This window comes from Melozone crissalis, unplaced genomic scaffold, assembly GCF_028551555.1.
Source record: "Melozone crissalis strain CALT ecotype California unplaced genomic scaffold, PUWL_Pcris_2 ptg000092l_1, whole genome shotgun sequence".
NCBI lineage: Eukaryota > Metazoa > Chordata > Aves > Passeriformes > Passerellidae > Melozone > Melozone crissalis.
In genome coordinates, this window is record NW_026535869.1 from 514054 (window position 1) to 528451 (window position 14398).

Below are 14398 nucleotides of genomic sequence, written 5' to 3' on the forward strand. Positions count from 1 at the left end.
CCTCACCTGATGGGAGTTTAAGTGTCATTTATGGCTAATTACTTTATGTGGCATAAGGTTTTCAGCAACTTCAGCCTAGCAGAACAGGCTGTAATTACACAGGTCAGACTCAGATACCCAGTTAAAACAATTCCTCCCTGTATTTGGTTAAAAAGGGAAGAAAATTAAGAACTGTATTACTGACCTAATAAAATAATTTTGCAATTAGGACCAAATGACTTCTGCAACTTGTGAAAATGTGAAATTCAGGGCAAAGATTACATTTTTATTTGAAGTAATGATGATTTTCTTCATTTTCATAAAACCCCGGCAGTGTTCTCAGCTCTGTGTAATGGACCAGGCTCAGCAGCTGTGGGGTCAGGGATGGGGAGCGTGTTTCCGCAGTTGGACACAAGATACAGGGGTCACTAAATCTTGCTGCTCAATTGTTACTCTCTCCAGCTTTCCCCATCCAAGTTCTTTGTATCTCAGTGTCTGAGAAGTTAATGCAAAGGGTTTCACCAGGTCCCTGATCCTGCATGCTACAGGTACAGTTTTCCGCCACCTATTTGTAATGTCTGTGCAGGGCCAGAAAAGCAAAGGAGCAGAGTGTTTAGGTTCAATGGGAAGAAAAGCACCACTAAATAACCTTAAAACCCTGAAAGACGTGGACCCCTGAGAGGATAAATTACACACACCACAAGTGTGAGACACAATTAGTGCTGGCTCGAGGAGAAAACCATCGTGAGCTGGCATCAGCCACAAACCTCTTCTGCACTGAAATAATTGCAATAGCCATGGAAACCATTAAAGCTGCTCTGCTCATTTCAGGTAAGAAAAGAATGAGCTGCATTTTTGGCTCTGTCCTATGGTTTTTCCCTGTGTCACAATTTCGCTCAGAAAAACCTTATTTGTGACATAACCACGAGATGCCTCTAGTGCTCAGGAGCTGGACAGTGGCCCTGGTCTGGCACACACCCCCGGGTCCCCGCAGCCCCTCTGGGGCCAAGCGCGCTCATTCTGCACGGCTGTTCTCGGTGTGACCTCCTCAAAAAGCAATTGTCTTCCTCCTCATCCTTTGTGCAAAACATAAAAGATTAATGATTCTAATTTCAGTGCCGCAGCTGCCTCGCAGCCTGATTTGGGGGGCTGTGGTGGAGGGGAGGCAGCAGGAGGAGAGGAGGAGAGTGGGTGCTGCTGCTGCTGCTGCCCGAGGCTGAGCGGAGCCGGACGGATCCTTCCGGCAGATCCCCGTGTCCGGGGGCAAACAGAACCCGGAGCCACAACCTGGAAATGCCAGGAGTTCACAGACAGACGCCAGGACATCTGGCAGTGCCAGGACTGAATGGGAGACAACAATGGGCTGAAGGAGGTCACGTATTTCAAGGGAGGATTACCTTATCTTATTTACCTTACCTTACCTTAACCTTAACCTCACCTTACCTTACAAGGGAGGATTTAAATATTTGTCTGCTGTAAAGAACTTGTGTACTGACCTACTGCAGCTTGGGAAAGTTGGAATATCAGTGTCAGATCAACTTCCTCCAAGGCACTGCTCCGCAAAGAAAATAGTTTAGCAATTATAAACAAGAAACTTATGAAATCTGCTCTGCATTATATGCAGGTTCAATACATCAGGTTTAACTCCTTTTGTCCTAGTGCTGAGCGTGACCTGCTCAGCCCCAGCTCCTCCTGCCCATGTTGCTGGTGGAGCTCAGATAGTGGACTCTGTAACAGCTGGGATAAAGAGCGCAAAACAAGGTCTAGTTTTGTAACATTAACTTTTTTTTATTAAGAAGACAGATATTTTATAGTACTTCTTTTCCTTTGTAAAAATGGGACACATGAACCAATACAAAATGTGAATGGGAACAGATGGATATGTATTTTCTTACACTGTAACATCTTCCATGGACACCTTAAAACAGAACTGGCCTAAGGGGAAAAAATAAAAAGGCCGGGTAAATAAAGAACAAGGTTGTCTATCATCAGTTCTGCGTTCTTCATTTGTGATCCTCCTTTAAACAAGGTTGTTCTTTCTTCACGCTTCAAAGTCCTAATGATCTAAAGCTGTACAAAGTAATACTCAACAATACATTTCAACAGTGCACTGTATACTGAAGAAAAAATACATAAACCGATATACAACTAAAATTAATAATTTCCTGTTTTTTCTCCTGTTTTTATGTGTGTTTTTTTTTTTTTTCTATTTTTCCAATGCGTGGGGCCGAAATTTTGCAATCTACCTGAGACGGAAAACACCAATCAAACACATGAACCTGAGACATGTCAACATTGTAAGTCAAAGTTACATCGGTAACACTGCACTACGGTACACTTCCAAACAAATATGGGCTGCTCAAGGCCAGGATGCCCGTCCCGTGCCGCGGAGCCCCCGGCTCCAGCCTGGCTGCTTCTCACCGCGATGGGGTTTGGCAATGGTGCTGAGGGCTCAGACAAGAGCTGCGCTCGGCAAAAGCTGCTCGGAAAAAAGGGGTGTTTGCTTCGCGAGGTTCCGCCCGTGACAGAGGGGAAAGACGGAATACTGCCGGGGAAAACGGGCCTGCTTGGTGCCCCAGGCCGCCCCGTTCCCAAAGGAATCCCACATTGTAATGGTTCTGCCAAAAAACAGCAATTAAAAAACAAACGCACGGAAATGGCCCCCCCCCCCGCCCCAAAACCCGTAAAAAAATCCCCAAACCTGACACTAAGATTAATGCTTTCCTTAAATAAATCAGATACATTTGCCACATAAACACAATAAAAAAGTATCGCTCGAAAACCATGATTACTCACCAAAAAAAAGTCGGCATATATAACTTTATACCGTCTTCCCGCTGCAGTTTGCTACCTGTCGCTTACAATCCCAATTGAGCCAGAGTCTCCTGTGCACCTATGGCTTTAGTGGTCATTAGCACGCTCGTTTCAACACGAATTCCCGCGTTTTACTCAGCAGGTAGAAAAAAAAGGCAGTTTTGTTCATCCAGCCGCTCTCCAGGTCTGGGCTCACACGTCAGAGGGGCTTTACCTGCTGCCTCCACGGCCGCCAAGCGGGAGAGGATGAGGAGAAGCCCCCGCACCCGGGAGGGCTCTGCCTGCCCAGCAGGGACCCTGCTCCCGCACCCCCACGGCCGAGCGGCGCCTCTGCCGAGCTCCAGCCCATCTCCCAGCTGCACCATCGAAAGCACCTGAAACAGCCACAAAAGGGGGCTTGGGGGTGTCATCCGAGCCCTGACGGCAACGGGGGAACGGGACATGGGCACACTGAACTGCAAACTACGCATCTAAAATGTGCTGGTTCTCCTTCGATGAGCTCGAGTTCTGAACGGAAACTGGTGAAGAGAAAAAAGGGGAAACACCTTCAGAGAAACGCACCTATCCACGGGGTCCCAGCTGGCAACTCCAGAAACAGGAAAGGGGAAACGAAGAGCCACAGAAACCCGAAGGGAACTAACGCACAGAAGCCCCTCTTCTTCCCAGCCTCCCCCCGACCCGAACGAACAGAAATTAAACAAGGCACAGAATCTTCTGCAAATGACTTCACTAAACTAAATCCAAGCTGGACTTGGCCAAAAAAAGAAAACCCAAACGAACTGAGGTGTCAAACAGCAGAGTGTACTTTACGAGGAATATTTTTACACAGCAAATCCCAGACCTTCCCGGCCTCACCGCTCTCCACCCATTTGCTTTTTTTTTCCTTAAAAAAAAAAAAGACACAAGCTGGTTGCAACTTCCAAGATCACTTTGTCTTTGTAGCGTTTAAATAGGGCCAGTAGTAACCGTCCACGGTTGGACACCTCATGGGAACCAAGGCTGCTCTAGATGAAGTACTCTTTCTTTTCCTCGGAGTTGTTTTGTCCCCCCTCTGCGTTGATGATGGCTGTGTCTGCGTCGGCCGCATCATCTGCTCCTTTGGCTTCGTGAGTGAAATATGTACCTGCAAGGGAAGTGGAGGCTGCGTGACTCCTTGGGGGCCTCGGTGTGGTGCTGAGGGAGCGACTGACAAAGGAAACAGAAAGTGCTGCTGGCAGAGAAAGTGGGGCGTGTGTCCCGCCAGACATGACAACACCACGACTGAGGGGCCACACGAGCCTGGCCTTTCATCCTCCAGCTTTGCTCTCCGTCTTACCTTTATGTCTGGCAAAATATCGCCCTAAAATGATGAGCAGGCAAAGCATTGCAAAGACGACGACGGCCACGACGCCACCAACCACGGCATGGTCCACGCTGCGTATGGCGCCGTCCTCACCTGCGCGGGAATCTGTTGAGATCAGAAGAGGAATAAGAACTGGGGACTCACTGCAATGCTCTCGGCAGGCTCTGGCTGCAGCTGCTCTCAAGATGGGGAGAGCTGCCCTCGGGCTCTCCAGAGGAGCAGGGGTGAAGCACGGAGCTAACTAGACAGATGAGTTCGGGCAGAGGAGCTTTGTCCCGAGCCGAACTGATCTGGCGGCTCGACTCGCGAGGTGTTTTCCGCTAAAAGCAGCAGCACTATGACTACGCACGTGGGAGACAGCTGGGAGAGGGGAGGAAGGGCACATGGAGTTGTTGGTGGGAATCTATTTTGGGAAATTTCCCTATAGTGCTCCCCAGCCTTCTTGGTGGATGGGGCATGGAGAAGAGCAGTACCATACGGGAACATTAATCGTCAGCTCTGAGAAATGTCATTAACGAGTGCCCTGTTGAAAACATTTCAACTGCCCAAAACACTCCTTGCCCAAAACCCCACCCACCCAGATGGAAAACGTGTTTACAAACATCCTCTGCCGCGACTGAACTGGGTTCCACCATGAACCTCCATCTGTACTGTCCAATGCAACCGATAAGGACACCGCACTCCTGACCCAAAAGCTAACACCCAGTCCGGGGCCGACAGTAAGCAGTAACTGTACAGAGCCTCCGACTGCTTTACTGCGTTTATTTAACTCCTCACCACACAATTAGTTTCCTTTCAGAAGCGCCTCTCCCTCGGGACGCCGTCACCTGGGAGAGGGATGACTGATGTGGCGGAGGAACAGCTCCGGAATGAACCCCGGATGAGCTATGGCCATGTAAAATGAATGTATAGCAGTGTAAACAATTTTAATTTAGAACGCAGCTACATCAACCCTCGCTGCAATCCTAATGGCAACTGAGATTTATAACGCAGTAAAAAACAATTATTCTCCCACTGATTAATACATTAACATTTTGGAATAGAAGCTAAACCATTGTCTCTTTTTTTTAGCGAGTCAAGCGCGACACCTCTATTAAAATGATTTACTGGCCATACCTTACAATTTAAGCACAGCAGCAACAGAAATGGTAAAAATCTTTTAACTTTACATGATTTGTGAAGTCATATGTGAAGGATTTACCATTTAAATCTTTCACTACAAGAAGCACATGGCCCATAAATCTGCCCTGCCTGCGCCTGCCTGGACACCTCGGAGAAATGCGTTTTGCCAGGACGACTGAGAGAGCAAATGCAAGTCAATTTTTAAGAAAGATTTATCTCCGTCTCCCTCCAAAGAACAGAGCAAATCTCTGAAGCCTCCACCTCTAATAATATTTGAAGTTTATCGATCAAGCGTACAGATCCGTGACAGCTAAAGGTAATGGGGCTCTTTTGAGCTGAGACCTGATACAAAGCTTTCGAGCAGCAGCTGGGATTTACGCTTTCTATCGATATTTCCAATTCTGCTCCAAGATTAAGGACTGAAGGACCCAAGTAAATAACTGGGGACCAAGAGCACCATGAAGCGCCTTTTAATTAAAACAATTTAAGAAAAAAAGCCCCTTTCGAGTAACCTCTGAGAGCAGAAGCCCCAGTGTGGGCAGAGAGATGCTGGGATGAGCTGGGGCGTGGTGAGAGACGCTGTGGAGACGCTTCCAGCAGCTTGGCTGATAAGGTAAAAACTGCAGCCAAAAAAGATTATTCTCCTGCAAACCAAAAGCACAGCAAAGGAGGACCTTCTGCCTCATCTCCAGTGGGAGCAGATCATGCTGTGATCACTTCCCAGCATCTGCAGTGAGGCAAGCAGCTGAACATCCCTCCATGCTCAGGGAAAGGTGCCCATGGACACCCATGGGGTGCTGAGCTGATCCCGTGCCCAGGGACAGGACCTGCTGCTTGCCCAGGGTGGCAGCCGGGGAAAACCAGTCGCACTGGGCATCCTGGGAGCCCCCACTCCGACACAGCCTTCCCTCTGCCACTCCAGCTTGGCTGATCCATGAACCGGCTCTCTGCAAAGCAACTCAACTGGCTCATCTGCTGGAGCAGCTGCTTCAGGCATGCTTCACTCCATTCTTTTCTTATTTTTTCAGAAACTTTCGCCCAGTTCCGCTCGGGTGCATTCGGAGCAGCCAGCAGCATCCCAGCCTGGGCGATGAGTGCCTTGTTGACATCTGGAACAGCTGAGGGGCATAAACATGCTGAGTTACGGCTCTGTAATGTGCTTCCAGCAGGATTTTGCATCAAGAGGCATTTTTTCTTCATCACCATAAATTAAGGTTCTGGAAAGACGAAGCCGCGTGTTCGTGCTGGCGGCGGCAGCCTCCGCGCTGTCCCACCGACCCGGTGCTGCAGGGATGGGGCTGTGCCAGAGCCCCGTGCCTGACACATCCCTCCTGTCTTCCTTTGCCTGACATCGTGCCAAGAGCAGGGAGCGAGCGCTCCCCTGAGAAGGGACTTTGGCCTACAGCCTTGCCAGGCTTGCTCAGCAGAGTTTGTTAAGTGTCAGTTCCTCTGCTGAGACATGCAGGGCCATTTTTCTCAATTGTTCCTCTCAAGAAAGGCCCCTGCGAGGTGCCAGCCCCAAGTTCACGCTGTTATACACGTGGCTAAATACATCTTCAAGCTCACACACAGCCTAAAACATTCCTGCTGCAGCATCTCCTCTCCTTGCCTCCAGCCCCTCATCAAACCCTGCATGCTCTGGAGCATGACCCAGCACCAGGAGCTCTGCCTGCAGGCACAGCAAAGCCCAAACCCACAGCCAGTGATTCCCACACTGCTCCCAGCAAACCTGTCTGTGTGCCACCAGCACAGCAACAGCCCCTCCACATCCTCCTGTCCCTCGCTATTTCTTCGGTAATTAACAAAGTGTCAGGTCTATGGAACAAGGAATAATTGCCCAAAGCCAACGAGAGACTTGACCTTAACAACCGGAATCTGCTTTAAATGCTGTCTCCAATTCACCCAAGCTATTCCTGCCTCCTATCTCTGATTAAACCAGAAATCACAACTTTATTGCTGAAGAGGGAACAGTTGAGATGGCAGGAACTGACAAAATGCCACATTATTTGCTAATCCTAATATGTTATTCTTCCTCAAGATTTGCTTTTCTCAGCACCAATTCAATTACAGATGCTACAAATCCTTCTGACATTTAATTCCCTCTTGTCAGGGCGCAGTAAATGTATACATGCAGAGCTTTCCCATTAGGATGTTAATATATATTGGAGCAAGCTGAATCCTGGCCTCTCCAGCGAATCATCAGGAATTTGCCCATGAGGCTTTTGTTTTGGGTTTGCTTGTGAATTTTTGTGGGTGGGGCAGAAAGAAGGAGGGAAGCGCAGGGAAGGAACAGACATCACAGCATGTTGTCAACAACATGCCCCCTCAGGGCTACTCTGCAGCTACGGTGCACCTTGGCTGAACCGTTTTTGGGTTGATGCTTTGCTTGGCACCAAAGCACCTTAAAGGAAAACTGCAGAGGTAATGGTACAATCCACTTGCCAGAGCTGAACTCATGCAGGAAAAAAAAATCAATTTGTCTTTCCAAGTGCTGTGCTGCTTCCCCAGGGGACTGGCACTGCTGCACCCCACAACAGGGGACACCAGGGTTTCAGGGGATGCAGTACTGGGCCCGTGTGCCCATGGTGCAGATCCCTGTACAGCAGCAGCAGTGCTCCAGAGCCTCTTCTAGGGTGGCCAGCAAGAGACTTGGGCAGCTTGAAATTTATTTTTGCTGATTATTTTTACCAACTGCTCATGTAATCAACAAAATAGTGATTACACCGCTGGAATGGCAACCTTGAAGTTTTCCTTTAAACAAAAAGTGCGGCTCAGCAAACAGCACACAGACAGGAGAGAAAGGGGTTTGGGACTGCTTCCTACTCATCACAGAACTAAGGAACTAATTCCAGAGGTTAGGAGCAGTACGGAGCAGATGCTGAGCTTGGGATTGTCCATCTAAGTATCGATAATCATCATCTGTGATTCACACCTGCAGGCTCTCAGCTATGGGGGCTTTGGGGGAACTCTTAGAAAGCGAATGTTCTAATGATCTCCAGGTTTCTAACATTTCTGCCAATGTAAGTGCTAAAATCAGCTTTCTGTGGGCTCTCAAGAAAAATGTTGGTGATGGTAAGAGCAGCACTCTGACAGTCTGGGTCAGTGCTTACACTGAGGTTTAGCACAGGGAAGACTTCTCTGCTCCCAACTTCTCAATGAATAGGTTCCACTCAATTCCACTTTAATGAGGCTTTAAATATAGATGTATCTATGAATATTCCACTCTTTCCGTCAGCAGCAGCATCCCGAGAGTAAAAGCAAGACTGGGTTGGCCCGGGCTGCCTGTATTTTAAATCTCCTTTCTACCCACACTAACAGCCTCAGACCGATTTGGGTCAAACCAGTGCAGGTTTACCTTCAGCGCTCCCCTCGCTCTCAGCAGCGCGTCCCGCGAGGCTCAGGCGGCGGCTCTGGGCTCACCTTGGTGCCAGGAGCACACACCAGCATCCTCGAGCACCTGGAGGCAGCGGCTCCTTCCTCCCAGGGGCCTCCTGCAGCCGGAGGAGCCGGCCCCACCTCTCCAGGGCACCGCTGCTGACACTGACACTGCTGCTGCCAGCAGCTCCTGCCCTGCTCTGCACGCTCCCCAGCCGGTTACGGCTCTCCTCTGCTCAGTGCCACAGTGTGGAGCAAAGGCAGCACTGGGACACGCAGCCTGTCCTGCTGGGATGTGGAACCCCAGCTGTGGGGGGCTCCTGACTCCTGTCCTTCCTCCTCACCTCCCTCCAGCTTCACCTTAGCCCAACCGCAACATCTGGGGTATCTCTGTACAGCCCGGACCTTCCTCTATGTGCATTTCTGCTGTAAAAGCAGAGAACAGAGGGAGATTTTTATGAAAATGCAGTTAAGACATTATTTTTGGCACATCAGGATTTACTGCTGCACTTGCACAAAAATTTACCTTCTATTTCTGGGTGAAAATTAAGGTCAAGCTCCTGACATTGAGCAGTGTGGGCTGAACTTGTGGGCAGGAGCAAGCTCATAGATACCAACCCCACTGAAGCTCCTGAGCTTCCCAGATGTGCAGGTAACATCTGCATCGCGGCAGGGGAAAGGAAACCTATGCCAACAGCTTTGAAGAATTCCTAAACAAGTGATCTCTTGTAAATCTGATTACAGTTTCGTTTGTTAAATGATTATCCCATCAGTATGCCTGAAGATCCTACAGGTCACCATTTGGGTGTTTAATAGCCTTAAGTCATTGAACACTCCTGAAAACCTGGTGAGCCAATTATTCCTTTTCCCTGGAGGTAGGAAACATCAGGACTGCACTGACACCTCCCAAATGAATCTGGGGTCAATTCTTTTGTGGAATGAAGTTTTTGAAATGATGGAGCAGCACTAGAGGTTGGACTTGGCAGGGGGTGCTGGTGGAAGAGCAGGCTGCCGTTACTCTGTGAGCACTATAAAGCACTTAGCCACGACATGGGAGGACAGAAATCACTGCCTGCCCATGACAGGATGAGCAATAATGTTATTCATTCCCACAGCATGGCACAGAGCAGGCTACCCCTCCTCGAATTTATTGAGGGGCCGTTAAAGAGCAGCGTTAACCTGCCTGTCGTATCGTAATTGAATTTGGTCTAATTTAAACCAGAGAAATTTGAGGAGTTCATCCTTCTTCAATCAATAAGCTTCCCTTCAGCGACCCATTTCAAGATCGCTTCATAAAAAATAACGCGCTTTGTTTGAATAAATGTGCTCACCATGGCAGAGCTCAGAGCTGCACGGCTGCTTCCAGACTCCTCTCTGGAGAAGGGAGCCCCGTGTGCAGCCGATGCCATCGCTCCACCAGCATCCCCTCTGCAAAGGCAGGCTGGTGGTTTTTGGTCAGGGAGCCATGCCCTGGCTCACAGGAGGTGCTGGTGCTCTGGAGCAGAGCCAGGAGAGCCTGGGGAGTGTGGGGAGGGGTCCCTGGAGCGCCGTGCCCGGAGCCCACGGCAGTGTCTGTGTGTGTGTGCACCTGCACGCACAGGTGTGCACAACACACACACACAGGCTCAGGTTTGCCCCCTCAGTGCCCAGTGCTGCAGGAACCCTGCCTGCCAGTCTGTGCCAGGCTGGAGTGAGGAACCGAGAGGTGCCAGGCCAGCCCTCTCTGCACCCTAAGGGCTCAGGACGTGAGGAACAAGAGGAGGACTGCGAGAGAGAGGCACGGACACACAGAGCTCAGCCCAGGAGCGAGGAGGGCTCTGGACTCAGGCTACCTGAAGGGCGGAAGGCAAGGGATGCATTATTTAATTGCTCAGTCGGCAGAGCCTCGGCTGAAGCTGTGGGTGGGACAGATGTACCTGGAAGGAACAGCACACTGAGCAAACACGGCAGCAGCCCCCGCCCGCCACACCAGGGTCCCCGTGGGGGTGGGACCACCTGCATCCCCCAGGGTGGTACCCAGGGCTCCCGGTGCCCTGCATCCCTCAGGGTGGTGCCCAGGGTCACCCATGGGGGTGGGACCACCTGCATCCCTCAGGGTGGTGCCCAGGGTCACCCATGGGGGTGGGACCACCTGCATCCCTCAGGGTGGTGCCCAGGGTACCCCAGGGGGGTGGGCCATGCCCTGCATCCCCAGGGTGGTGCCCAGGGTACCCCAGGGGGGTGGGCCATGCCCTGCATCCCCAGGATGGTGCCCAGGGCTCCCAGCACCTGCTCCAGCTGGAGCAAAGGGCAGCGTTCCCAACAGAGAGCTCAACTCCAGCACTCACCTGGACCACCCATCTGAGAGCCCCCATGTGCTGACCCTGGGCCAAAAACATGACCTGGTTTCAGTCTCTGAAGCCATGGGGCAGAGACCACTCTGTCTGCAGCAGAGAAGGGCCTGGGGCTCTCTCTAGTGCCTCCCCCACACCTGACCCAGTATGATGCTGACCAGGAATGATCATCACCCTTTGGGCAGCAGGAGTAACCCAAAGAGCAACAAGCAAAATTTTGAAATTCTCAGGGAAAAAACCAGCAGCCAAACCAGATGCTCCAGAAAGGCTGCTTGGCAGCACATGATAGGTGCTCATTGTGGGCAGTGGCTCTGCCCGAGCTGCGTTCTGTAGAGGGGGGGGGAATTTTTGGTTTCCATTCCAGACTCAGAAAAAGGACTACACTGAGCTGTGTGCTCCGGGAAAGGTGTGAGCCCCTCTGAGCAGCACAGGCTGGGGAGCAAACACCCATTCTGGGAAATTCCCTTGAGGAATTATTTCAGGTTCTTCTCTTCATTCACCAAAAAGTGTATTTTTCCTTAAAAAATAGAACTTTAAAAGTAAAAGAACTTTAACAAAACAATTTTCCCCATCCACTCAGGGATGTTCACCACAGCCCTGGTGCATCTTACCTATGGGATCTGTCCCAGGCCTGCAATAATAATTGTTAGCATTGCTCAGTGTTAGAAAACATCCAGAATGAATCCATCATTTCTGACCTCTTGGCCACAGCACACCTGTAGTGGCTTTTGGGATGAGACAATCCTGATTTGCTTGGGTGAAGGGAACCATTTGATGGAGTAAGATGAGGACTCAGGGTTTTTTGGAGTATTTTTTTGCTCCATGCTGAACCCCTGAGAGGAACAGCACTGGGCTCCAAGCCCCTGGGCTGGGCTCCTCCCAGGGGGACAAGTGGCTGCTCCTGCCCTTTGGCCAGGACTGTGCACCCTGTGCTGGAGCAGCCACAGAGCCCAGCAGGTACCAGGAGTCTGCAGGGACGCTCTGCAAGGGGGGGCAAAAAAAATAATATAGGTGCATTTCTATAAGAAAACATGAAAAACAAAGATTTAGGTTTGTACCACTGGTAGAGGCTCTGCTCTGAATGCACCCAACTGCATCCACTGAAGATGCTGTTACGCTTTAATCCCAATCAGCACTAATTGGCAAGGAGCAGCCATGAGGATGCATTGATGCCCCTTTCAGACCAGTGTGGATAAAAAGAGGCTTGAACCATTTACTTGGCTTGGCCTCACTGATGAAACAACCTCCTTTTTACTGCCAATCTGATGCTGGAATGATGAGGAATCCCCGAGCAGCCAAGGGTTAGTGCTGGCCACCTGTTTTAAGGAGGGTTTCACACAACACGGCAGAGTCAAGTGTTTTACAAACAAAGACTCAACTCAACCGGTCTCCAATTCAATGTTCAAAAAATCCCAGCCGGGAGGGAACCACAAGGGTTGGCCTTGGTGCCCTGCACCTCCTGCCCCGAGGATGCCACACAGAAATGGGTGCCAAAATAAAAAAATAAAATAAAAAAAGGAGGAGAACCCCAACAGAAAGGAGCGCGCTTCCAAGCTGCAAGAGCGTGGGGGGAATGGCTGCGCCATAGCGACTGCACAATGCAACATGGCCAAGATGCAGAAACCAGAGTGGAACCAGTGTCTAGCGAAGGAGAGCAGCGGGTTACCTACAGACTAGCCCTTACCTGAGAGATCCCCATAGTCCAGCTCCTCGGCCGAATTGGGCAACTGAGTAAAGCCTTACAAGTAAAAACAGACTCGTTTTTCTCTGCGTTTCTCAAGCGACAAAAAACAACACACTTAAGAACTGAGGATGAATTTCTTGAGGGGGAAAAAGAGAATGCGTCAGTCACTTGCCACTGTCTGCCGGTGCGGGCAGAGCCATCGTGTGACACCAGTGCAATCGTGGCCTTCATTACAGACAGAAATGCTCCTCGCTCTACACTGTTGGCACACGGAACGTGGTATTGAGACCACTCATAACAGCATGCAGAGCCCCACACTCTGCCTTCGGGGACAATTTCCCAATTTAGTCCAGGCCGATTTCAGTCCTGCGTACAGAGAGCAATGGAAAACTTGCCTCCAATTTTGCAACCAATCCAATTAGTTTTGGTCATGGTGGCAAGTCAGGACATTTACCAATGACAGAATATGAATATTGCGCACTGCATGTCATGGCCTGTTTGCAGGCTGTGGGCGGTGTCCTCTGCCAAAATATGGGACAAACTGGCTTTTTTTCATTTGCCCAAATGTGATGGATTTATGGGAAAAGCATCTGTCCTCAAAGCTACAAAGCAACCAGGGAGGCACGTGGCCATTGCCACCACAGGCAGGCAGCACTGTCTGTGAGGGCGTTAGTGCTGCTTGGTTTGGGGCTCTGCAGGCAGAGCATCTCCAGGGGTGGACATCTCAGCGCCAGTGCCAGGGCAAACCGGAGCCAGGAGCCACGCAGACTCACTGAAATGTGGGGTGGGGAAATGTTACCCTGTGGGCTGCCACTTGCAGGACTCACTCTCGCTGCTGGCCACTAAAAGCAAATGCATGAGCAAAGGAAAAAAATTCCCATGAAGAGATCCCTGGGGAACCTGGGATCATCAGCTCAGACTGCTACCAGAGCTGCCTCTGTTAAATAGCCAAGCTGTGAGTGCAGTATGGTCAATGTGCAGACTTGGCCCCACTGCAAAGCAGCAATATGTGTATTTTTATATATACACTGCCCTTTAAAAATGAAACTTATTTTCAGTGATTAGTTTTTAAATGCATCAAATCATCAGGAAGCTACGTTGGTATTACCTCCTGAAGTGGGAAGCCATTTAGATTAATAGCAGGAAATAGGCTTGTGTGCCACTCTTGGGTTTCAGGGAGTCCTTTTCAGATTTTCAGGAGGTTTTTTCCTATAAATGATCTATAAATACAACGGTTGACTCACAGAACCATTGACCATGCAAAGCTGCACTTGGCAGAGGAGCCCTTCAACTTTTCTCTCTCCAAAATTGATTCTGTAGAGAGTTCCTTTTCAAGGAACTACATTTTCTCACTGATGAAAAAGGGCAATGTTGCATTTTTTATGAAGGAAAAAAAAATCCTTTTCAGAATAAAATTTGCAACAATTCCACAATTTCGCTTCTCCCTGCACCTGGGACACTCACAAATGCCACCGGCCGGTGTTAAAACCTGTTGTGAGGCATTTAAATAGGTGGTAAATTACTTCTTGATTTTTCTCATTAAACTTTCATACTGGCTACTAAAGCCCCTTCTTTTCACTTCTGAGGGGATGAACTCAAAGCCTGCCACTACCGCTGTCAGAGAAATGAAAGGGAACTTTTCGCTCTGCTCCATTTCCCTGGGAATGATAAATCCCCGGCAGGCAGAGCCGGCTCGGTGAGTGCATCACACAAGGTGCTCACACAAGCACCAGGCACCCCGGGTACGTT

The 14398-nt window shown here is 49.9% G+C and overlaps 1 protein-coding gene across 8 annotated transcripts in view; it reads right to left on the bottom strand.

Annotated features, from left to right (window-relative positions):
- Positions 1–1743: 1743 nt before the first annotated feature.
- Positions 1744–14398, bottom strand: part of CADM1 (cell adhesion molecule 1) — a 141771-nt gene continuing 129116 nt past the window's right edge. For 4 of the 8 annotated variants that reach the window (XM_054291369.1, XM_054291368.1, XM_054291367.1 and 1 more), the window contains 2 exons: positions 4109–4240; positions 1744–3916 (listed from right to left, as the gene is read on the bottom strand). In XM_054291369.1, coding sequence (XP_054147344.1) covers positions 3798–3916; positions 4109–4240 — 251 coding nt within the window. In that variant the 3' untranslated portion in view covers positions 1744–3797. Of the gene's footprint in view, positions 3917–4108; positions 4241–10464; positions 10549–12649; positions 12704–14398 lie in introns of all 8 variants that reach the window. The other 4 variants (XM_054291362.1, XM_054291361.1, XM_054291366.1 and 1 more) reach the window with 2 other exon arrangements.